The sequence below is a fragment of the Harpia harpyja genome, chromosome Z (assembly GCF_026419915.1).
Source record: "Harpia harpyja isolate bHarHar1 chromosome Z, bHarHar1 primary haplotype, whole genome shotgun sequence".
NCBI classification, from domain to species: Eukaryota; Metazoa; Chordata; class Aves; order Accipitriformes; family Accipitridae; genus Harpia; species Harpia harpyja.
Genome location: NC_068969.1, coordinates 87,022,496 through 87,047,558, shown reverse-complemented (window position 1 = coordinate 87,047,558; position 25,063 = coordinate 87,022,496). Strand labels below are relative to the sequence as shown.

At 37.8% G+C, this 25,063-nt stretch overlaps 1 protein-coding gene across 6 annotated transcripts in view; it reads left to right on the top strand.

The window, feature by feature from the left end:
- SMARCA2 (SWI/SNF related, matrix associated, actin dependent regulator of chromatin, subfamily a, member 2) overlaps positions 1–25,063 on the top strand; it is a 126,568-nt gene that overhangs the window by 7,531 nt on the left and 93,974 nt on the right. For 4 of the 6 annotated variants that reach the window (XM_052778984.1, XM_052778983.1, XM_052778985.1 and 1 more), the window contains exons 2-6: positions 1,797–2,057; positions 8,975–9,098; positions 20,924–21,253; positions 22,139–22,240; positions 24,564–24,813. In XM_052778984.1, the coding sequence (XP_052634944.1) occupies positions 1,833–2,057; positions 8,975–9,098; positions 20,924–21,253; positions 22,139–22,240; positions 24,564–24,813 (1,031 nt within the window). In that variant the 5' untranslated portion in view covers positions 1,797–1,832. Of the gene's footprint in view, positions 1–1,796; positions 2,058–7,266; positions 7,288–8,730; positions 8,831–8,974; positions 9,099–20,923; positions 21,254–22,138; positions 22,241–24,563; positions 24,814–25,063 lie in introns of those variants that run through there. The other 2 variants (XM_052778988.1, XM_052778987.1) reach the window with 2 other exon arrangements.

Here is a 25,063-nt window from a genome sequence, read left to right as displayed (position 1 = left end):
TATCTTCTGTGTGGGTGCTGATAAGTAAAGACTCGTGCTCATAAAAGAAGAGGATCAGTTCTGTAAGCTTTGAATGCCCTGATTGCTACCAGTAAACACCAGTCTACTTTTTTCTGACATGTCTTGCAGATGGGCCTCCTTTCTGTTTTGTTGGGAAACTTGGGAGGGTACTTTTTCTTGAGTGTCTGTTTCTTAATTTGACTACAAGCCAGGGTAAAGAGTGTTACAGTGTGGCTTTATATAAGCAGTGTCATAACAGGGTTACACCACTTACTCATGTTAGAAAGTAATTACTACTAACTATGGATAGTGATAAACCTGGATGTGGAAGGTGGAACACTCTTCTGTGATAAATTCTGTAAGGAGAGAGGCTGGGACAGAGAGTTGTCTTAGACCTTGTAATGTGCTATTACATTGTAATTACCTTGTAATGTACCAAATTAGAATGCTTTTTAATAAGACTCATTTATTATTGTATTGTTTTTTTTATTATGGGACAAGCAATCAGGGGCAGTAACCTTACTATAAAACTACACCCAAAGAAAATGAAGGCAACAGGCTAAGCCCCTCTAATGGTCAGCTGCTGCTGAAAGTGGTGATCCTACTTGCTTCCTTGTGCTGGCGCTGGCACTGGCATTTATCTGTCCTTTCAGAAAGTCAGTTCAGTAACCTGAATCACTTAAATGGTTCTGTAGTTTTTTTTGTGTTTTTTTTTTTTTTTAAATATAGGCTTGCTTTGCTGGTGGCTTAACTACTCAGATAATGAGATCGCTGTGTGATCAAACACATGAAAATGGTGCTGTTGGGAGTGGGGAATACCAAGAAACATGGCTTATCTCGTTGGCAGCAACTGACCACCAGTTTTGTAAAAATACGGTAGCTGTGTCACTGCGTTACAATAGTCTGACATTGGTAAACAAAAAGTTCCCAATGTTAGACATTGATAGAAGTTCTCAGAAAACTGAAGAAGAATGATGAAAGTTCTCAGAAAACTGAAGAATGTTTCGAGCCTGTAGCCTGCATCAGTTTCTTCTACTAGGAACACAGGAATAAATAATAATTGGTTTTCCAGCCTGTAAAAGCCTATTGTTTGTTCTCAGGGCGCTTACTGTTCTATAAGCCACTTGAGCTGCACTCTTCTGGTTTGCGACATTGGCAGAACCGCTCAAGTGAATTATAACTATTCAGTCCAAAGTAATTGTCTTTTCTGTTGTCTGTTTTGTTTGATATTATGATTGCATACAGAGATAATCAAAGAGGTCCTACATTAATATCTAACTTTAAAAAAAAAAGTCAGAAAATAGCCTTAATAATCCTTTTAATGCTCGTTTTGCTGCATTACCATTTTATAAGTACGAATTTCAGTGCAGTCATGTCTGTTAAGGGAGAGATTTTTGAACACACATTACAGAGGTGCCCAGCTATCTTCCCTGCCTTTAGTAGTATTGTGCTTGACCCCATGTGATGCACCTGATGATAGCAATTCAGTGAACTACCATTGTCTCTGGTAGGTGTTTCTCCTAGCGTACCAGTTGCTTTGTTCTGTGAGTAATATAAACATCCAGGAATTGACTGAACTATCAGGATCCTTATCCTTCTAGTGGGCTTAGAAGGATGGTCAAACTAGTGTGCAACATTAAGGATAATTTAAGCGTTTTCTGCTGATGACAGCTTGCATGTGTATGTGCGTGTGTGTGTAATGATTGCCAGTAGATTTTACTACATTTTTTTCAATACCCCTAATGTCACATAGAAATTCTGTTTTTGTTTTTGTTTTGTTTTGTTTTTGTTATTAGAGCTATTCTGCTAATTGAAAAGGAGACAGAAAATAGATGTCCACGCCTACAGACCCTGGCACCATGCCTCATCCTGGTCCTTCCCCTGGACCAGGACCTTCACCTGGACCGATTCTAGGACCTAGCCCAGGACCAGGACCATCTCCTGGCTCAGTTCACAGCATGATGGGGCCAAGTCCTGGTCCGCCCAGTGTCCCGCATCCAATGCCGACAATGGGGCCTACTGATTATCCACAGGAAGGCATGCACCAAATGCATAAGGTAATAGTTTATTACAAGTGAACCTTTTTTTCCTAGAGTTCTCTCCACTGATTAAAAAAGCTACATTTAGACCTGCATAACTGTTATTACACATCATATATCACCTGCAAAACTGCAGCTACACTCCTATTCTGTCTTTATTACTAAAGATGATCCATATATCAGATTAAACACAATTTCCTGGTTCTTAGTAGACTACTTTGAACTCTGAGTTAGTAGCTTGCAAATCTTCATTTGTAAACAGTACTTTTCAGTAAGGTGGACATTACTAGGGAAAAAAAACTTGAATTATAGTGTTAAAACCTTATGGTAGACCTTTCTAACCACCTTCTTTTTTTCTTTTTTTTTTCTTCTTGTCTGTTTGGTTGTATCTTGTGTTTTTCAGGGGTGGTTTTCAGTTTTGCATGAACTTTTTTTTTTTAATTAATATTTTTAACTCTTGAAGGGCTTGTGCTTACAAATTTGTTTACTCTTCCATGTTGATGAAAAAACTGGTTTCCAAGTTATTTTATAAAGGCTCCATCTTACTAAGAAATTTAAAACTATGTAGGGCATAACATGTGAATAATTGGACTTCAGTGGTTGTTGTCATACACTTAAAATTACATGTGTGCTTAGACTATCATTAATGTCTTTTGCTTTGAGGAAATACTTGCTTGTGTGGAATATCCTTTGTGAGAACAGTCTCTTTATGTATTGTCATTTTTATTTGGTTGCGTACCAGACATTTAGAGCTTAGGATAATTTCAATTTCACTGATGTTCTGCTCTCAGAAATATGCAGTAACAGCTTACAGAGCCAAGATATTGAAAATGTTTTGGTAACTACTGTTGATTCCACTTGGAATTGTTATATGCACATAGGAAAAAATCGAATTTACAATAAAAAATTAGTCTTGAAGTAATATAAACATATTTTAATTTTTCTCCTGAATCGGCAACTTCTTGATGGATCAGTTTCATTCATTAAAATACTTAAAATAGTGTCAAGTCAGTAGGGACATGATGCTACCATCATTTGCATGAAGAACTGTATCATTAAAATTTCTAATAGCACAAAGGCAACTGAAGTGAAGGAGGCCATGATCCAGCTGCCTGTTTGTACTGAACTGTTGTAATTTCTGAGAGGTCAGTACATTCAATAACTTAAACTTCTGCATTTGAATCTTGAAGCATGTAATTTAGCTATTAGCCAGATTAGACATTTGCAATTGGCATTTCCTCATTTGTGGGGTCAGTTACAGCCTCCAGCTTCCAGTACTCTGGTGAATGCCCCAAACTTCATAGACGGCCAGGTTTTTTACATCCCTCAGTTCTCTCATTTCTGTTTTTAAGAGATTCTGTACCTGCAGAAGAGGGTGGCACCAGGAATTTTCCATTAGAACAGTTGAATGCTCCACACATTGTGTTTTTAACTGCTATATCCTGTTTGACTTTGTGTGTTCTTCAGACATTTAATGCTATGTTAGCATTAGAAGCAAACCAACAAGTGTCATCCCACAAAGTTCTTTCAGAGACTTTACAAGCATCTCAGAAGTTCTGTGAGCCAGAGTAGAAATTCTCCCATTGAGGTGTCATTGAAATGTTTTGAAAAATGCACCATCAATGTGAAGAGTCTGGATAGCTAATTCAAAGATGACCAGTCAGTATAGTTACAGTAAAATTACTCTCCCTTTTCTGTACCTTGATTCTGATAATGGAACAAAGGCTGTAATTTCACAAGTCTTTAGTAGCAACAGCTTTGCTGTCCTCTAGTTTGCCACTTCACAAGTTCCAGCATGCCTTCATGTGTGTATGGTTAAGCTAGAAAATGGGTCTGTTGAACTGATGCAGGTGAAAAAAAAAAAAAATTCTTTGTTAATTTTTCAGTCTAGATGAGTTTTCTGGTCTGTTTTCCTGTGCAATCCCAGAAATAGTGTATTGTGACAAATGAGGGAAGGGTCTGGCTAAGAAATGCTGTGGAAGGGTGGTTCTAGACTATTTTGCAAGTATTACTTGAGTGTTGTTCTATGTAATAAAAAAACCGGTCAGCCACGTGTAGTTTGACCAAGTAAATGTTTTCTTTCTGCTTAGTGTTATGGAAAGTGACTTTCAAGTCATGATGTAACATTTTTTTTCCTAATGAAAGGCAGTAAAAGTGAGAGATTGCACAGAAAGTGTCCTGGTTATGCTATTACTTGTAGTATACCCATCCCATGTATGCAATGGGATGTGGTTCGTTCTTTTAAAGTTCACAAATGTAAGTAGTGAAACACCTTCATTCTATGTTAGATGTTTGACTAGCTTACAAAGAATAATGTAATGCATAAAAAAAAATAAATCCGAAGTATCCAACAATAAACACTGATTGATACAAATTGATATTAATAATTCATAATTACTAAAGTGTGTTTACTTAACAACAGTTAATACGAAAATTAAAGGTGGTATATTCACATGGTAACCAGAAAACCCTTCCACAGGAAAATTTACTATTTATTTACATAATGCACTTTTGACAGAAACAATCAATTAGCTATCTTTCTTGCTATTTTCTTAAGTAATCTTTAGACTGTCAATCAAATTGCCAGAGAAATACTTAGAGTTCCAAATTTTACTGAAGTATATACCTTGGATGCAAGACAGCTACATGTAAGGAGAAATACTTGGAAGTTTGTTGCGGGGGACTGCTAAATGGAGAAACCATAATAGGCTCAGAGAGTCTCATGAGGTGAAAATACTTGGAAGCGTGGAAGATATTAAAGGAAAGCATTGTTACATGGTTGCCCTAAGCTTTTTTCCCCTCAGCATCCACATAGGAGCCCCTCTGGATGCAGAACATAGGGTTGGGTGGGTTTAGTCTGAACTGATGCAGCCTTTTGTATGCTCTTGTGCACCAGCTGGGCCACATGATTTTAACTGCTTAACTCTTAGTTATGACAACAGTATATCTATTTAATTTATGTAGTTCTCACTTGAGGGATGGGAAGAGTACTGTGACCTCTTAGTTTATTTTCTCTTCCATTTAATCGTAACCTGATGCATAATCACTTCTTTTGTGAATTTGTAATGGGGTGTACTGTAAATGATTACTGGCTCTGGAAAAATTATGATGATGTCATGGGCAATATTACTGGTTTTGGTGGGTGAGAGAAAAAGTGAGTGACAGAAAAGATTCTTTTCCTACAACAATGGTATTTTTTACCAAATATATTATTTATTCACTCAGATGTTCCATTAAAACAGAAGGCAAATGGTTTCCCATTTCAAATATTGTTGGCTAACAGATCTGTGCACGTTAGACATTCTGAGAATCTTAGAATTGTGTCATGGTCCTGGAAGTAACACCTTTTTATTCAGCAGGCATGTTCCCTGCATTATTTCTGTTGTATGTGTTTACATTAGTGAAAAAAGAAAGTGGTGTTGTCAACCTTAAAAAATCACCAGAGACCTCATGTAAAATGGTGGTTTAGTGATTTATAAGAGATTAACAGAATTGTTGGCCAAGTCTATACTGCAGTGACAACCACAGTCAGTCTGGTTGTCCATCAGTGATGCATTCAGTTATGCTGTGCAGTTATGTGACAACATATTGCTGTTTCATCTGTGTAATTTTTGTTGGTATAGAGGATGCATGGTCTAGAAGAAATCTAGTTTGATACTCGTTCTCAGTCTCCGATTTCAAGGCCGGTGTTTTGTTTGTTTGTTTGTTTTAAGAAGGGGGAAAGAAACAAAAAAAGACACCATAATCTGACAGTTTACCTGGAAATAGGTCAAACTGTGATGCAATGCTGTCTGTGAGAAGACCTTAGTTACTAAATTCAGAGTAAAAGCAATGTAGGCAAAATGTCCCTTATGCGTTAGGCATTATGTAAAGTCTGTAAGTCTGCCAAGTCTGTAGGTGTGGGCTTGCATACAGTTGAAGTTCATCCCTCATTATGTTTTTTGGAAGCACTGTTTATATCTGGCCTGTTCTGTGCTTGTTCTTACTTATGGGGACCAATGAAAATAGTAATGTGTACTCAAAGTTGAATATGTCTCCCTTCCTGTTTCCCTTCTGTTCTGTCATACTAAAAGAATAAAAAAAAAAGTACCCCAACGTGGTACTAGTGCTTCATTGCTAGTATAAGGTACATTTCTCATGCCAACAATGTAATTGTGGAAGATATCTTTAATAATTTATACAGGACTGAAGAATTTACAGAAATTGCATTGTGTGTAAGATCCTTTCTGTAATTTTTAACCTGTTACATAGATTAAAGTTATCATCTATGTAACTATACAGTGATTCAAAGAAGTTATGAAAAATAACTATTTTTTAGTTCTTGTAGTCCTCTGCTGAATTGTCTCCCATATTTTATAGGGTTTTTACATAGACAGTAGAGGTGCTTCTAGACAAAAAAATTTCTTGGAAACACAAGTCTCTTTGCATAAATTAGTAGTGCTGTGATCATTAAAACTAATTTTGTCTTCAAAGAAGTTTATGCCATCTTCATCTTTTGTAGCTTTGCTAGTAAAAAACTGATTAATGAGTTCTACCTTTCCTAATCTGTTTCTAATGAATTTCACTTCCATTTTTTCACAGCATAATTTCTGCAAACACACAGAAGCAAACCCTTTCTTGCTATATTTAGGCTCCCTTCCATTAGACTTGAAGCATTTCAGTTTGCTACAGGTTTTGTTGTTTTGGTTTTTTTAATACTTATCTTACAGAAACCTTTTTGGTCTTTTGACCAATTTTTTCCATAGAAACATTCCTTCAGTTGATTTTTTTCTTTTACGGTCATGTCTTTACCTTTCTGTTCCTGTTTGATTTTTTTAGAATTCTCTTTTTGAAAGGCCACATATTTGTCTTCCTCTTCACTGCTGCTCTTTGTTAATGCCAGCTCCTTTCCCCACCTTCTGTATGCTGGTACTTCTGATGCACTAGGTATGCACGCAGTGTCCTGTCTTAGCCACACAGAGCCGCCTGCATTCACAGCAGTTTCACAGTTGCCACCCATTAGTGCAGTGACATCCATCCCTGCAGTCAGACCACAGATGTGTACAGCTAGAGTCCTCTGTTCTGGAAATCGGATCCAATTTGCTGCACAGTCTCCTCCTCCTCTTGGCGGCCCTAAAGATTTAGTCCTTGATACATACCATGATAAAATAGGAATGAATCTGGCTTTCCAGGTGTTTCGGATTCTGTAGTATTCAGCTTCTGCGGGCAGAATGTGAACTGAGCATTCTCTTTCGCATTGGTTATATTTGTAAGTAGGGGCAAAGGGAGAGGGAGTGATCTTAATGTCTCAGAAAAGGGTGTTGGGATTTTCTTGGTTAGCACAGTGGAACTATTTTTAATGTGTCATTCATCTATCTCTACATTTATACTCCACATCCTAAGTTCTTGTAATCAAAAATAGCTTCTCGAGTAACGAGTATTTTTCTGATGCAAGTTCTTTTCACAAATGTTTTTATACTGTCATGGCAACTAAATGGTTTGATGAAACATAAAATATCCATTTTACTTGTCCTTTTCTATAACTTTTCTCCTTTTAACCCATAGTTTCTGGTAAGGAAAAATGATAGTGAAATTCTTCAATAATGCTGATAAACAAAAAAACCCACATGTGTTTAAAGATACTTTCAGTCAAATCTGATTATTGCAATGGAAAGTGGAAAATTTATTTGAAGGGTTTACAAAGAAAAATTTAGAATTATTTTTTCCTTTGTAGAAAGGATGACCTATGTTTAGTTCTGCTTAAATTGATCCATGTGTAACAAATTGCTCAAAAAGAAGAAATGTGACAGTGTCTTTTTTTCTGTGACTTGGTGTAGCTTCTTGCACACTCTTTTTGTTAACTGCCTGTATTTTCTACTGGAGTAAGTTTTCTTAACTCTCTTTTTAAAAAGAATTCTCAATAAATAGGTGTGCATTTAAATAAAACAGACTGCAAGGTCTCCATTCACAGCAGGGTTTGCAACAACAGTATTTAGTGTTCGTGCATGCATGTGTTACAGAGAGGGGCAGAGCTGCGTATTTCTGTAGATAGAAGATAAGTGAGTGATGCCAACCTGTTCCTTTCTAATACAAAGCTCTAATACAAGCACTTTTAAGTTAGAAGTTAATAAGCATAATCTCTTCCCTAATTAGGGACCTGATGTAATTTTTGCTTTCAGGTAAAACTTTTTGGTTTTCTTAGGACATCCTTCTTCTGATGTTACTTTTCCCCTGTTTTCACTTTCAGAGTCCCTCAGTTTCTATTACAGAGCCTTTTCCAGTGCCCTGCATGCCTTCAGCATGTTTTTCTAACTCCAGGCTGTCTTCTCTTCACTCTCTGAAGAAGGCACTTGGCCCTGTTTTGCATTTCAAGTACCATGGGAACTGTAGTTTTTGAGGAGTGAATGAGATGGCAGGAACTGTAGGGAGCACAAGTATTTGAGTAGAACTGTGTCTTCTCTTCCTTGACTGCCTGTCCCTGTTTTTACCTGTGAAGAAGAGGTTACCTCCTGCAATGTCATCTTTGTTTTTGAAGAGAAGCAGTGTTTGGGGCATTCCAGTAGAGCAGTGACTGAAAGGGCAAAGTTTGGGCTAAAAATAACTCAAGCCAAGCCACAGGCTGTACTTTCATAAGTTGGTGTGTGTTACACTGCTTTGTAATGTGAGGCCGATACCGTTCATGTGTTTGTATTTGGACAGTTTGCCTCCTTGGCATTGCCAAACAGTTCATGAGAAAAAAAAAGCAAAAAGGAAGCAGAGGGGACAAGCAGTCTAATGGTGCTCTGTGCTTTCCCAAATGTCTGATTCCAAGGGTAAAGATTACCATTATATTTATTTTGAATGACTGCTAAGAAAAGTTTGTATTCTTTACGTATTTGTTCAGATTTTAAGTCCTTTGGATTTTTATAATGGATTTATATACTATCTCTATATAAATACTTACTTTGTTTTCACAGTCCATTGATGGCTTGCACGAAAAAGGAATGGTTGAAGATGTTCATTGTGGCTCCATGAAGAGTATGCGACCTCCTCACCCTGGAATGGGCCCACCTCAGAGTCCAATGGACCAGCATAGCCAAGGTTTATACATACTGTGCATGCTGTATGATTTTGGGGCCCCTTTGTTCCACAAAGAGTCAGTAGTTCAATGTAACAGATTTCTAATTACTTCCTTTCATCTTTGTTTGGAAAGGCTGAACTAGTATCACAGGGCAAGGTGAATAACTGAATCCCCTTGCTTTCTGGAGTGTCTATCCGTCATGTATTGGAAAAAAGCTACGGTTCAGGTCTGTGGTTGGGGCAAGTAATTGGTCTAAGTCTATTACAGATTTCAGTTCACATCTCTGAAAAAACCCCACCAGCTTCTTTCCTATCTTATGTGGCTATTGTAAATGTAAATGCATTGGAATATGATTTGTTTTAATCCTGTGGTGAAGGAATGATAAAGGAGAAGAACCCAAGCAAACTTGGAGAAACCTTTAATACCTGTAATGTTTGGTCAAGGGCTGATCAAAGTTCTTCCCAAAATTTTTTATGCCAGAAGATAGAAACTCTTTTTACCACATTGCTACATGCCTTCTTCGTGTCTTTTAGTTTGCAATGTAAGATGACGTGCGTTTTGTAAGCAGCTCAGTATGTTGGAGATGTAACTGGTAACACCTGCTAGTATTAATTAGTTCAGCAGATAATGCTTTGTATATTGCATAATTAATTAGATTACAGCAACACCTGAAGAATCCCAAGTGAAATTAGGGTCCTGGTTTGACACACTCTGCAAATCTATTAAGAGATGGTCCCTGTTTGATGTATTTACATGTTTATTACATAGGATAAGAGAAATGCTGGAAGGAGAAAACAGGTACAGATCAGCAAAACGACTCAGCCTGAACTGCTTTGTGACTTTACAGTGGGCTGTGACTGAAACCTTAGTCTGTAATTGTCAGCTGAATCCCTGTCTGGGGGACGTTAGAACGTTAGAAAGGACTGTTTTTCTATTACACCTTTGACATTAGTTAAGGAAAATAGAACTGACTTTGCTGGGACAAGTTCTCCATCAGCTAAAACTTTTCTACTGATTTCAATGAGATGCAAGCATGATTATCTGAGAGCAAAATTTTACCTGACTTTGCGTTCACTCACTTTTGCTTGTAAGGAACGTGTTCCTTAAAACGAACAGAGCGTTTAGTCTGAAAATGAAGATGGGTCCAATTCAAACATAATGTGCTCAAAATACAAGAACATAAGTTGCAAATGCTTCAAATACAAGTAGCTCTGAGTTGTTTTCTTCTTTCCTGTGCTGGCTGAGATCAGACTTCCAGGTCCTGTTGCTCTGCAAAAAGATGATTGTATTAGTAGCAGCTGTGGCAGGCTAAAGGCTACAGATCCCTGCTCTCTTTTTGGTGTATGTCCACAACTGTTGCAAGCTAAACAGAAAATACTGGCATTCTAATGTAAGCAGGCTTTTTAAAGAAATGGGTAAAAAAAATCCCCACATGTTCTAATATTTTAAACACTCTTCTTGACATCGAGGAGTATTTTAGTTTTCTTTGCCTCTATGTCTCCTTTTTGTCTTCTTACACAATTATCTTTTCACAAAAAATGGTGGTGGCATTTGGGGCTATTCTGATACGTGTTGGGGAAAGTCCCATCTGCTGACATCCTTTCTCCCCATTAGTGTACAGATCCAAGATAGAACACCGGGTTTCTTAATAGCCTTTAAACCTATTGGCTACTTTCAGTCTGATTTACCGTGGGATTAGAGTCCTGTAAGACAGTTGTGTTTCCACAAGTTTTGTGGAAATAGGCAATGTGGTAAAAGAGTGTGAGCTTACCCATGCCTATACTTATGGGGAGAGGACAGTATGAGTTCTCTGACAATGCATTGAAAGATGCATGGTAAATATTCTGATCCTAACAAAATCTTCAGTTTGCATTTGGTACATTGTTAGAAACCAAGACTTACCATAAGGTTCACTTCCTTGTAGATTCTTGGATGTCTGATAGTTGAGCTTACGTTGCAGTTGTGTACGATTTTTAACAATGTGCAAGTCAAATAGAAATTGCTCCTCATTAGTTCTAGGTCTGTTTTTTTCATGGCTTATTGTTTATAGGCCTCAAATTGTAGTAGATAAATATATGCACTAATTAATGTTATTATTTTCAGACGTTTGGTGGAAAGTAGCTGAAGAAGTTGAAAACCCCAAGGAATGGATGACCCTAAGCTTCTGCCATTAGTTTGAAAGCATAAGCAGAATGGCCATGTATCAGTTAAATGTCATTTAGTCTAGCACTGGTTCTAGGTAAAATCAAAGAACATTCTCTGTCTTTTAATTCCATATGATTTTGTCTATAATTCAGGCCACTGAGAATAGTTTTACGGAAGAATCATAGAATCACAGTATGGTTTGGGTTGGAAGGGACCTTTGCAGGTCATCTAGTCCAACTACCCTGCAATGAACAGGGACATGTTCAGCTAGATCAGGTTGCTCAGAGCCCTGTGCAGCCTCACCTTGAATGTCTCCAGGGGTGGGATGTCTACAACCTCTCTGGGCAACCTGTTCCAGTGTTTCACCAACCTTATTGTAAAAAAAGTCTTCCTTATATCTAGTCTGAATATCTTTTTTTTTTTTTAAAACCATTACCCCTTGTCCTATCACTACAGGCCCTAAAAAGTCTGTCCTCATCTGTCTTATAAGCCCCCTTTAAGTATTGAAAGGCTGCGATAAGGTCTCCACGGAGCCTTCTCTTCTCCAGGCTGAACCAGCCCAACTCTCCCAGCCTTTCCTCACAGGAGAGGTGTTCCAGCCCTCTGATCATTTTTGTGGCCCTCCTCTGGACCTGCTCCAACAGGTCCTTGTCTTTCCTGTGCTGAGGACTCCAGAGCTGGATGCAGTACTGCAGGTAGTGTCTGACCAGAGTGCAGTGGAGGGGCGGAATCACTTCCCTCGACCTGCTGGCCACACTTCTTTATATGGAGCCTGTGATACGGCTGGCTTTCTGGGCTGCAAGTGCACATTGCCAGCTCATGTCCAGCTTTTCATCCGCCAGTACCCCCAAGTCCTTCTCTGCAGGGCTGCTCTCAATCCCTTCATCCCCCAGCCTGTGTTGGTACCAGGGGTTGCCCCAACCCTGGTGCAGGACCTTGCACTTGGCCTTGTTGAACCTCATGAGGTTCACATGGGCCTACTTCTTGAGCTTGTCCAGGTCCTTCTGGATGGCATAAAGTCAGCCTTGTCAAGCAAATTTACTGGTTTTTTTGTGGAGATTGTCAGCAAAATTGATTTATTAAAATATAGACAGGTGTGGTACAGTACTTAGTGCAGTACAGTATTTGTACAGTCGTCAGGAAAATGAATCCTGCCTCATGTATGGGGTTTCTCTGTGCATCACTTTACAACCTATTTACGGTTAGTTTTATAACTTGTCATTTAACTAGCTTAATATATTTAATATAGGTTATATTGATTTTACTTAGTGCTATCTTTCTCCTAAATCAGAATGTCATACACTATCAATCCAAGCACCTTTTCTAACTCTTATTAGGCAAAGTTGTGTCTATCATTACTACTGCTGGCTTTAATGATCACAGAATCTTAGAATCATTTAGGTTGGAAAAGACCTTCAAGATCATCGAGTCCAACCATCAACCGTGCCCATTAAACCATGTCCTCAAGTGCCTTGTCTACACGCTTTTTGAATACTTCCAGGGATGGTGACTCAACCAGTTCCCTGGGCAGCCTGTTCTAATACCTGACAACCCTCTCAGTAAAGAAGTTTTTCCTAATATCCAATCTAATCCCCCCCCTGCCGCAACTTGAGGCCATTTCCTCTCATCCTGTCTCCAGCCACCTGACAGAAGAGACCAGCACCCACCTCACTACAACCCCCCTTCAGGGAGTTGTAAAGAAAGAGAAGGTCTCCTCTCAGCCTCCTCTTCTCCAGACTAAACAGCCCCAGTTCCCTCAGCCGCTCCTCATAAGACTTGTGCTCCAGGCCCCTCACCAGCTTGGTTGCCCTTCTCTGGACACGCTCCAGCACCTCAATGTCTTTCCTGTAATGAAGGGCCCAAAACTGAACACAGTACTTGAGGTGCCGCCTCACCAGTGCCCAGTACAGGGGGACGATCACCTCCCTGCTCCTGCTGGCCACACTATTTCTGATACAGGCCAGGATGCCGTTGGCCTTCTTGTCCACCTGGGCACACTGCCGGCTCCTATTCAGCCGGCTGTCAACCAGCATCCCCAGGTCTTTCTCTGCCGGGCAGCTTTCCAGCACTCTTCTTTCCCAAGCCCGTAGCGCTGCATGGGGTTGCTGTGACCCAAGTGTAGGATCTGGCAGTTGGCCTTGTTGAACCTCTCCACACAACTTTGCCTGATAGAGTTAGAAAAGGTGCTTGGATTGATGCTGTATGACGTTCTGATTTAGGAGAAAGATAGCACTAAGTAAAATCAATATAAGCTATATTAAATATATTAAGCTAGTTAAATGACAAGTTATAAAACTAACTGTAAATAGAAGATGATCATCCAATTGTGGATTTTTCTAGGTAGTCTTGTAGGACTATTTTGTGCTGTTCAATGTATTTGTCAGTGATCTGGAAAAAAGTGTAAAGTCAGTGCTGATAGAATTTGCAGAGAGCACAGAGGTTTAACGGTAAATAATGAACCAATTGGTTACAAAGGCTGATCAGGATGCTCAGTAGAATGTGCTTCTTTCTCTAGCATGGATTTTAGCCCAGCCAACAGCATTGTATGTCTAGGAGCAAAGTAGTATATTGTGTAGGTGGTATGAGACCATATCATACCAAGCAGAAAGGCTGAAAAGAGTTTTGGTTATTCTGGCAGACTTAAGTGTGTGTTACCATATACAGTGTTTGCAACCATGAGATGGAATGTACTACCTGCATACAGAAGCAGGGGCATATTAATTGAGAAGTTGTATCACCTTTTCTAATGAATTAGCTGAAGGCTGTATCATAGTATTGTATTCCATTCTAGTAACTACAGTTCAGAAAGATGTTGAGAAAAGTTTACGGTGGCATCAAATGTTTGAAGCATCTTTTGTATGAGGAGAGGCTGAGTGAGCTGAAACTGCGTAGCCTGAAAAAGGAGAAGACTTGGAAATACGTTATGGGACAGAGTGATGAAGGCGGAGCCAGACTCTTTGCAGTGATTATCAGTGACAGAAGATCTGACAATTGGCACAAACTGAAACACATGAAATTCCATCAGAACTTAAGAAAACATGCTTTTAGTGTAAACGTGGCTTAACAATACAGTAGATTGCCCAGAGAGGTTTGTCTAGTTGCCATCCATGGAGACAGTCAAAACCTGACAGGACATGTTGCAGGCAGCCTGCTGTAGCTTACCCTCTTTGAGCAGGGGGTTGGGCTAGATGTTATTGAGAAATCCCTTCCAACCTTAACGATTCTGTGATTCTGTGAAATTGTGCCTTATTTAGAAGACAAATAAAGGAATGATTTGAAACTTGGAAGACTTGGTTTTTTGCCTGGAGAATGTTAAACTCCATTTTTTATTCTCTCTGAGACAATTAGAAGATGTCTTGATCAGTCTGCACATTCCCAGGTGGTAGAAAGGCTTGTAATAGATGGATCCTTCGTCTTTTTTTTTTTTTTTAAAAAGTGCACTGAATTTTGGTACCTGCAAATTGAAATTGGGTGAATTCACACTGTATTTAATATCTGCATCTTACTTAATGAAGATAATTAACCCTTAGGACAATGATTACGCAAGTATTTGTGGTAGATTTTGTGTCACATGAAATTTAAGTCAACACTGGATGTCTTTCTCATTTGTTCCACAGACCAAAGGGAGGAGATTGTTTAGAGGCAAAAAGTCTTTGCTCTGTTTTAGACAAGTTAGCTAGACTGTTGTAGCTGTAACGGTCCCTTATTGCCAGGAATCTGTGAGCCTGTAAACAGGCTCCAGGATTCTGAGAAGAACTGGTAAGCTAGAGGAGGAAACAACGGTTTTAATTCTTTGAGAATGGGAAGATGGATAGTCTTCATAAAATGCTGCTGTTCTTGGAGCTCTGAGTAGAACAGTTGTGATAAACACATAGGCAGTAGTCCTTCTGTATGCAGTTTACAGTTGGAACTGATCACAAAATGAGATTTCATTTAAATGTCAAATGTTTCAATAGCAGTCTCTTTAGTAATTTTTTTTAAAGAAGGTCTTGCAAAAGAGTGTCTCTAAGTACAAAAGCAGGAGTTTTTATAAAATACATGCCTACGAACGTGAGTGATAAATTCAGTTGTAGATATAATTTATGTAAATCAAATGTGCAGTTGTGAATGAACAGTCTTGAAATAAAGACCACTGAATTTACAAAGGACAAGTCAATACAGAATTTTGGATGTAATGATTCTTACAGTCTGTATTGAGAAATAATTAACTGACCCTTTTTGAGGTGAGATTACTTTGATGACCAAATCAGAAACATCTGTAAGCTCAATCTGCAAGAACTTTGTCATTTTGCTCATAAATGCCTATTTGAATGGCAATTACTGTTCTGAGATTTTTGCATTTTTTTAAACAATAATTACTAAAATAAGGTATGCAACTTTATTATTAAGATTCTGGATTTTTTTTTTCTTGGTGCTCAGTGAGATGCTGGTCATGCAGGAAGAATCTGTTACTAGCTCAGACAGATTGTCATATTTTTATTGCAGTCATACTGCGATAGGATGGTTTTCAGAAGTCTGATATTAATTTATGGGGAAAAATATTCTGAATTGGTATCTCTCTCCTCAACAGTACCTCCTTTCCAGTCTTGCTGCCAGATTGGGGAAAGGGTAATGTTCCTGACTTTCTGGTGACCAGTTTTCTTTTCTTGAACTTATGCACAATGATGTCCCTGTTTACTCTTAATACCTTTCTTTTAATGCTAATAGGTTAAATGAAAGGACAATCCATTGCTCCAACTTGATATTTAGCATTTTAATAGTAATCTCACTACACTTAACTGAATTTGAATTATGTTAGAAACTGCCTTCAGCCTTTGTGAATGAACTGTGCTGGAAAACCCAGTATTGATATTAGGAGTATGAAATTTACTGTAAATTGTTAAACTGCTAAACAGAGTTATCCAGAAGATGAAAATTACGTTTAGATTTGACTTTGTAAGAGGAATGGCGAGAAACTGCAAAGACAAGGCAAATATTTATTTAAAATAAAATATTTTTGTTAGAAAGAATTCATAAGAAGATATAAATGGACTGAAACAAACAATTTCTGTGTTTTTCTGGAATTCGGAACAAAATAAATGCAGTTACTGTGATACAGCAGTGAAACACAGACCAATTTGAACAGTTCGGGTGTCTTTGCTTGCTATTTGTAACTGGAAACATAAGCGCTGCAGGGATTTATGGTTCTGGAACTTGATCTGTATATATTTTTAATTACCACGCAGTATTTGTTGAACTTCTTATAAAGATACACCAGTTAAGTTTAGCTTACAGCACTAAGTTACTGCTACTTCAGAAACAACATTCATTGTCCCTACTGTTCTTAAATTAGCTGCACTTCCTTTTCTGATTTTTTTCAGCCTTTTAAAGATGAGAAAAGATCTGTCACCTTATCCATCTGCGTGCCAGCTTAAGACCTCTCAACAGTTTATTTCTACAGTCCTAGTTTTAAGTGACTTGCACACATATGGCCTCCCTTTCTCTACGTTGAGAGTTTCACACAATTGGTGTTTACCCTGGTCACACTACTGACAGGGAAATATTATATTTAGCTTACCTTAAGAAAGTTTGTAGCCTCGGTCCAACGTGAATGTATTTTCCACTGTGTATTGTGGGCATGTACTTGATGCCTTATTTTTTTTTAAAACTAACTTTAATTGATGGTTGAAGTGATAGTTACACAACTAAATTTCTTCAATCCTATCTATATCTTCCTAATGCAATTGTCTTAGAGTCACGTTTTTGAGTAAAAATATACCCTTGCTATCAATTTTAGCAGAAAGATTTGACATATGATCCTCAGACACTTTCATCATTTAAGTCGTCTTAATTTTTAGTGGTGAGTCAAGACCTCTGTTGAATATTCCAGTGTTTGGACTGGTAAAACCTTGTCTCTTTCTAATATTCATTACAAGGGTTCAGAATTCATATGTGTTCTCTATTTAATTATAGCATTAGAAGTGGAGAAAAAAGATCTCTCAACTTTTAGCTCTCTGGTTCTTCAGCTTTAAAACAGATGAGGAAGATGTTCTTTGCTTCCATTAACTGAAGTGAAATTAAAAGCAATTAGAGCAGAAACTTTATTTATAGAGTCTGCCCTCCAAAAATACTTGCGTTTGGTAAAGTGTTAGAACTAGGATTTCTTCCGGTGTCAATACTGTAAAGCATATACATTGTTTATGACATGTTGCAGTGATTTCTGTTGAACAAGTTGATAACGAAGTGGGATGAGAAGTGTGTTGCTATAATTATGCATACAGTTAAGAAAGCAGTGCTTTTTAACTGCTGAAAACTTGAGAAAGATTTGTAATGTAGCTTCTTCTAGAACCCACTGAAAGATTATGGGTGAAGACAGAACCTGACTCTCAGAGGTGCATAGCAAAAGCACAAAAAGTAATGGTCACAAGTTATGTAAGTGAAATTCTGATGGGACTTAAGAGAAAGAAGATGCACCATGAGAGTGATTAAGAATCACTATCACTGGAGATTTTCAGAACTTACCTAGATAAGACCTGGAGAAACCTGATAAAGCTTTGGAGTTACCACAGCTTTAAATGGTGGGTTGGTCTATTTGGCCTCCCTTTCCTGGTGTTCGGTGTCTTCTACTCTGTATATTTTTGAGAACTAAAGGTTATCAGTTGTCCTTTGCCAGCAATAGGACTCTTTTGTTGCAAGTGTTCTGCAACCTTATCATTCAGTGCTTTTGCCATCTTCCAGTCTGAAGGTTAAACTAAACAGAATGGTTTATACAGAATAGAAAACAAAATTTTCTGTGGAAAATCTAGAGGAAGGGGTACTTGGCAGTTCAGCAGGTAACAATTAATGAACTAGGTATTTAAAAATCTGCTGAATACTTATTGTGGAAATTCATGTGTGCTAGGGAAAAATGCATTTGAAGTGCATAATAGCAGATGAAAGTGTGTTTGCAAAGTTCAAAAAGGTTTCTGTCTTTGCCTGTATATTGAACATTCCTATGGACTGTGTCTTTAATTTTTTTTTTGTTTTATGACATATGGTGGTTAAACTCAATCTTTGTGAGTCTTCGTATGTCCTTATTCAGAGCCTGTGTGTGCATGCCCACCTGTATTAGAATATGTGTAATAAGACAGGAAATAAGATAGGAAAAAAGCAAGTGTTGTAGAGATTTTATTAAGACAAGCTTGTGACTGCATGTATTGTCACACTGCTAAATCTTCTGAAAGTTCTCAAATTTAAAAAGGAAAATTTCCGTACAGCATCACAAAATTAAGGTTCTGTAAATGCCACATGTTAGTGCCTTTACAAGAAGTTTGGAAGGCTTTTGTTCTTTCCTGAGATTTTTTTTAAAATTTTGTTTTCATTCTTACTTTTGTCAAGCCTAGTTTCCTATTGCCAAGAATCCTAATGCATAGGAGTTTGAGGGAGGGAGTAAGTGTAAGTAAAAGCTCAAAAAATGCCTGCTTCTAAAAACTCCTCTCTGTAAAACATAGTCACAGACTTGCAGCTGAAACTGTCAGGACTGAAAACAAGTGCTCAATATCTTACACCACAGTTTTAGATTTTTATAGTCCGGATGGATTTCAAGATCGTGGGTCTGAAATCTGTCAGTGATAAAGGAATATGTTACTTGGACAATATACTTGAGAGGGGGAAAGAAACCTTTCTTTGAAAGGCAGTTTTGAAAACAATGTAATTCAAAGTTGGTGCTATTTAAAGTAAGTTCTGAGATTTAGAAACGTAATAGTAAAGGATAATCATTGCAATAAATCCTATTATATAGTATAAAACAATAATGCAGTTGTATATTTTGTTTTTTGTTGTGACATAGTGGGTGTTCTTTTAAAGCAGTGTGGTCAGCAAGAGGGATTTGTAGCTTCCCCTCTTTTCTTTAAAAAGAAAAAAAAATTGAGGCAAAAATAAGTTAGTAGGAGGAGATGAATAAGTGGAGTAAACTTACGGTTATTTATCATTGTTTTTATCACCACTAATGGATGTATAAACAATTTTTATATTGACCTAGTAAATAACTTCAGTAATTTTAACGTTTTAAGGTCTTTTTCTCCCTTTTCCTTGGAAATCCTTACCTCACTTCCCTATTTTTCTTTCAAGCTGCTTAATTTTTCTTATTCTCACTAGAGTTTTCTTCCTTTCCTGTCATCATCATCTTTAGTTACAAGATTGAATTCAGCCTATTTCTGTCTTGCCTCACCTGGTCTTTTCCCATCACAAGACCATTTTTTCCCTACTCTACCTCTACCTCATTTTCCTTTTTTAGAAGAGCTGAAATCCTCTCTTCTTTGTCCTTTTTCTCAGACATTTACAACCTTTACTTTATGGTAGAATATTTTCATCCCTAGACATCAGCATTGATGGACTTTAAATTCTTTAGCACTCTCATCTATCCACTTGTATAAGTTCTAGTGACTTAACAGCTGCTGTCATCTCAGAAAAGTTGAGACTACTTTGAGATTTTGCCTACGTTGCCCTCACTGAAGGGCCAGTAAGAACAGTGAAGCTAAAGAGAGGGCAAAATTACTTGCTTCTGTGATCTGGACTATGTATGGATGAAATTGATGTAGTTAAAGTGTCAGGAAGACTGGAGGAAGAGTAGATTGGTGTCACAGAAACATCAAATGTGGCATGAACTTTGGAGTTCAGTGATCCATGGCTTGCTAAAGAATATGGAAGTGAGCTAGAAGATTTCATGATTTTTTATTTTAAAGTTTTTTCAGGCTTTTCAAATTGGTAAGAGCATTATTTGTGGTCTATAATACCAGAGTGAAGTGAGCAAATATTGTTACCTCTTTTTCACTCTTGGTGGACATCTTTAAAATGTAGCTGTCTGTTGTGCACAGCCTGAGGGATTGCTTTTCATATTTTTTCTCTGACATGCTACACTTTCGTGGAAATTTCACCAAAAATCTATGCCATCTCTTTTCATGGATGCGTTGTGAAGCTCAAAGAAATATGTATTAAATGTGATTAAAATTCAGACTTAAAACCACTGCATTCTCAAGTGCTATAATAAGATACAGGCACTGTTCACTTCAGAACTGTGCTTGCTCTCTTGGAACTTTATAGAGTAACATAGTCTTCAGCAGCTTCTTCAGAAGGTGATTTTTGTGCTTGCAGTTAATGTTCCAAGTTCTTGAACACCCAGATGGTAAAAGGTACTGAACATTCTTTGGCTCAAACCTTTAATCTGTATAAATTAAAGAGCAATTGTATAGAAATTTAATACCATCTGTTTCTATTTCTGTATTGTGGTGAGTTTTGGCAAAGAGGGCATGTATCATCGAATGGGTATTCCTTGATGTGTGTGCCTCATAATAAACTTATAATATTAAACTGTGAAATAGGCAGACTTCACTGCATGTGTTCCACAATGAAATATTTGTCCAACATTCTAGTGAAACCGCACTGCATCCTGATGCTTCTGTATTGTATTTCATGTTTTAGTTTGTCTTACTCCGAATGTGAGGGTGATTGTTATTTTTAGGAATTATTGGACTGTATAATCATAGCTCTTCTGAAAGAATAGCTCATGAGGCTATCTTGATATCCTAGGGAACTTCAGATTGCACTTTTGTTCTTGCAGAAAGTAATACAGCTATCCTGACTTGCGAGAGACACTTTTATACTCTTATGTACTGTTAAAGACATTTGAATTTAGATTTGACTCACCAGAGAGGTAAGTCTGTGATCCTCTTACCTGTTCTAGGTTATATGTCTCCACACCCATCTCCACTAGGAGCACCAGAGCATGTGTCCAGTCCAATGTCTGGAGGAGGACCAACTCCACCCCAGATGACTCCCAGCCAGCCAGGACCGATTATACCAGGAGACCCACAAGTTATGAATCAACCTAACAGAGGTCCTTCCCCTTTCAGCCCTGTACAGCTGCATCAGCTGCGGGCTCAGATTCTAGCATACAAAATGTTAGCTAGAGGTCAGCCTTTACCAGAAAATCTCCAGCTTGCTGTTCAGGGCAAGAGGACCCTGCCTGGCATTCAACAGCAGCAGCCTCCCAGTGCCTTCAACAGACAGTCTGGTAAGTGAATCTAGGCCTTGTGTCATTGTGCAGGTAATTCTTGAAGTTCTACCTGTGGAAAATTAAGAAACGGGTCATGTGCAGGGATATAATTTGGGACTGTGTTCTGGCATCTAACTGAACAGCAGCCTTTGGTTTTAAGCTTTTTAAGCTTGAGCAAGTGCATAAAACACATCTATTATTAATAGGATATTGTCAAAACTGAAAGAAAAGTTTTTTCACTGCACAATACTATGTCCATCCTGATTATGCTTGACATTTTTTGAATGTTAATCATACTTTACTGATTGCAATTTTACTGTTTTTCTTGGAGTGAATTTTCAATCTCCTGTCTCTATGCAGAAAAGTAGATAAAAACATCTGGAGCAAGCTGACTGATTAGTTTCGTTGCTGAAAGTAAAACAAACCATGTATAGTATGCTGTCAGGTGAAAAATGTAAGGAAAAGAAAATGTTCTTATTTTTTTCTCCTAATGATAATAGATGTTACAGTGCAGTAAGCAAGCACATTTTGGTCCTAAGAAAGCTGTGTTACGTTAAATGCCCTGCACCTGTTAGTTTCTGAACACTTCCATTACTGAGTTTACATTAGAAATTGAGGGTTAAGATGATACTATTTTCTTTTTAGTAATGATTTTAATAATTTCACCAGTCACTTCATTTTGGTGGATATGGCTTTGCTACCGAGTAAGGTTTTTTTACGAGGCATGATTTTATTATGCTTCATTACATACATTTTTTCACAATAAAATCTACTTAAATCTATATTTAATGAAGAAAAATACTACTTACCTGAATAGGCTAGCATGCTAGAAAGCAGAACAATTTTTGAATACTTGGAAATGCTTTGTATCGTAATAAGTTTCTTTCCTCTGTCAAATTGCAGGTATTGGGTTACATACCATGAGCGGTGCTGCAACTGGACCAGGGCCTGCTCCAGGGATGCCTGGACATACAGCTGCCATTACACCTAAAACTTGGACTGAAGGTATAGCAGAGTATAATCCTAATTTTATGTCATGTACAAAATAATGGTTAAACAGTGTGGGTAGAGTTTGTGGAAAAGATGCAGGGGAAAAAAAAAAAGGGAAGGTAAAAAGGCATGCAGAAAAAGAGCGTAACATTTACGGTGCCTAGGACTTGAATCAAGGAGGGTCTAACCATTTATTCATCCATGAGTGACTTGACCACATCAAATTACTGTAGTTGTTAGGCAGCCTGAACATGAGGCACCTTTGTACAATCAGAATGAAATATGTAAGCTGCCTGAGGGATACCCATAAAATCTACTTAATAAGTTATGTTCTGAGTATGCTTAATTGCAACAAGCTTGTCTTTCAACTGTAGTCTTTGCTACTGTAAACAAAAGTTTTCAAATCGTCGTAGAATTAGGCTGCTTTTTTTTTTTTTGAATTGGATTGCTTTGAAAGTTCAGTGTAGTCTTTGAGATCTAACGAACAGTGTAACTGTTTTTCCCCTATGTGATAATCAGGTTTTGAAGCAAATCATTCAGATTTAGGTTTGCAGGCTAATTTTATTGTTTGAAAGTAGAGTGGAAAAAGTACTGTATTGAAATGAATTAGAAATCCCTAGTAATATATATTGTTTGAAGTTTTGGGGGTTTTTTTAGAGATTTGAAAATAAATACAATATTGCAGGCTTGTGAATAGCACACACTTTTCTCATACTGTAGAAAAGTTATGCTGTGTTGTTGCTTGTGGGTAAATCTGGGGGCAGGGATGACTCTGTGATTGTTGATGTCATAAAAAATTATCTGTCATTAGTCAGCTACTTAGGGCAACATAGAAAGAAAATGAAACACTAGTATGTAATCAGATGTAGAATTGCCTTTCTTGGAATACTCCCAGCAAATACTTAAAATTTGAGTAGGATAATAAAGAGGGGGAAAAGTGTTTCTTGACAGGTTGTATGAATGAGTTTACCAGGCACAGTGCCTTCTATCTCAAATGCTGCTACTAAAAAATGCTGGCAGGTATACAGAATTGCTAGATGAATAGTTTTATCTAAATAATCCAGTATGTCATAATAATATATGTGTCCTGTTTAACTATAACCTGCTCACTGTTTGTCTTTTTTCGTTGCTGTTTTTTCTAGAAGAAAAAATTTGTCCTTGCTGTATCTGTTTGGAGGTTTTATTTGATGTATTTTTAAAGATTGTGCTTATTTCTTCAAATTTATTTTTCATTCATTATGCAGTCATTTGTGGTAGTGTTTGTTTTGCAGTTCAATTTGCATGATTCCCTGAAAACTGAGACTACACAGAGGCTTTTGGTGGGCTTGCTTTCTTTCCTTGTTTTTTATAAGCTGAAATGCAGCATTGCTAAATACAGAATCTACAGCTTGTACTCAAGTTCCTTTTCTGGACTTTGATGCAGATGTGTTAATGACAAATTCCTATGAAGGAATCTCTTTATCTAGATTTCAGGATGTTGGGTTTGAATTAAGGTTGATTACAAGATTGCAGGTGTACTTCGTAGTTGTTTTTCCTAGCATTAAATTACTATGACTCCTCAGACAATGAAGTGGCATCTTTATTGTTGCAGTGTTTGTTGTCAGTGACAATTTGTGAACATCTGAATGCATGGGTGACTTGTCATAATGGCATACTGAAATCTGTGACCCTTAGTGTCTATAAATGGCAGGTACTATTTTCATGTTAACTGAGGTGTTAATTTTCAAGACGATTAGAATGCTGTAAGATAAAAGAGTAATCGAATTCCTGGTATTTGAAATACTTAAATACAATTAGTAGGAGATTGTAACGAAACGAAGGCTGTTTATATATGACAGGTACTTCTAAGTACAGCTGTAGAAATTTTAATATTTAGTTCTGATATGGTTATCAGACTATGGCTGTTTAGTTCTGATAGAGCTCTAAAAGCAGACCTACTTATGCTTGTTGTCAGGTTGTGATCATAGATGCGTTCTTCTAAGTGGTGCAAAGATAGTGAACAAGAGGCAGAATTAGGTCCTACACTTGAACGAAAGCAGTTCTACAGCTGTTTTACTTCTTCTAATGCTAGAATTAAGTCAGCAGGAATGGGAAAAGAAATGGCATTCATCATAAAGTTTCAGGTCTTTTGTTTTTCTTTGGACCACTTCCTGCAACGTATAGTATACTTGCATTTTAGTATGTTTTTTCAAATATGGAGTGTAGTCTATCCCAGTGTGCTTTTTCTGGTGATTTTGAATCTTTACCTTAGCTTCATGTTCTGTCTTCAGAAACCATGTTGGATTTTCTTCCTGTGTTCCATATTTCATGTTATGAATAAGTGCTTTTTATGATTCAGGCCAAGCCCCAGATATGAGTGTCTCCAACGCGCAACAAAAGCTTCCCGCGCCACCTCCTAGTGGGAGGCCTTCTCCTGCCCCCCCCGCCACCCAGCCTGCTGCCGCCATGCCTGGGCCTTCTGTACCACAGCCACCACCTGGACAGCCTTCACCCATTGTTCAGCTGCAGCAGAAGCAGAATCGCATCAGCCCTATCCAGAAGCCACAAGGACTGGATCCTGTTGAAATACTCCAAGAACGTGAATATAGGTAAAAGCAAATAACAAGATTCAAATGCATATGCAGATTGTTGTTTTCCACTTTCTCAACTGAAACTCCTTGCAGTCAACTACTGTAGTGACAGTAGCATAAACCGAATTTCCAGAGAGAGACTGTGTCAAAGAGAAGTATGGAAACATCAAGCCAAACAATGATTTATTTCTACCCCAAGTATGAACTAGTAAAGCATACTGGCAGTATCATTGGAAACCAGGTAAGTTTAAAACAGGCTCAAGGACTC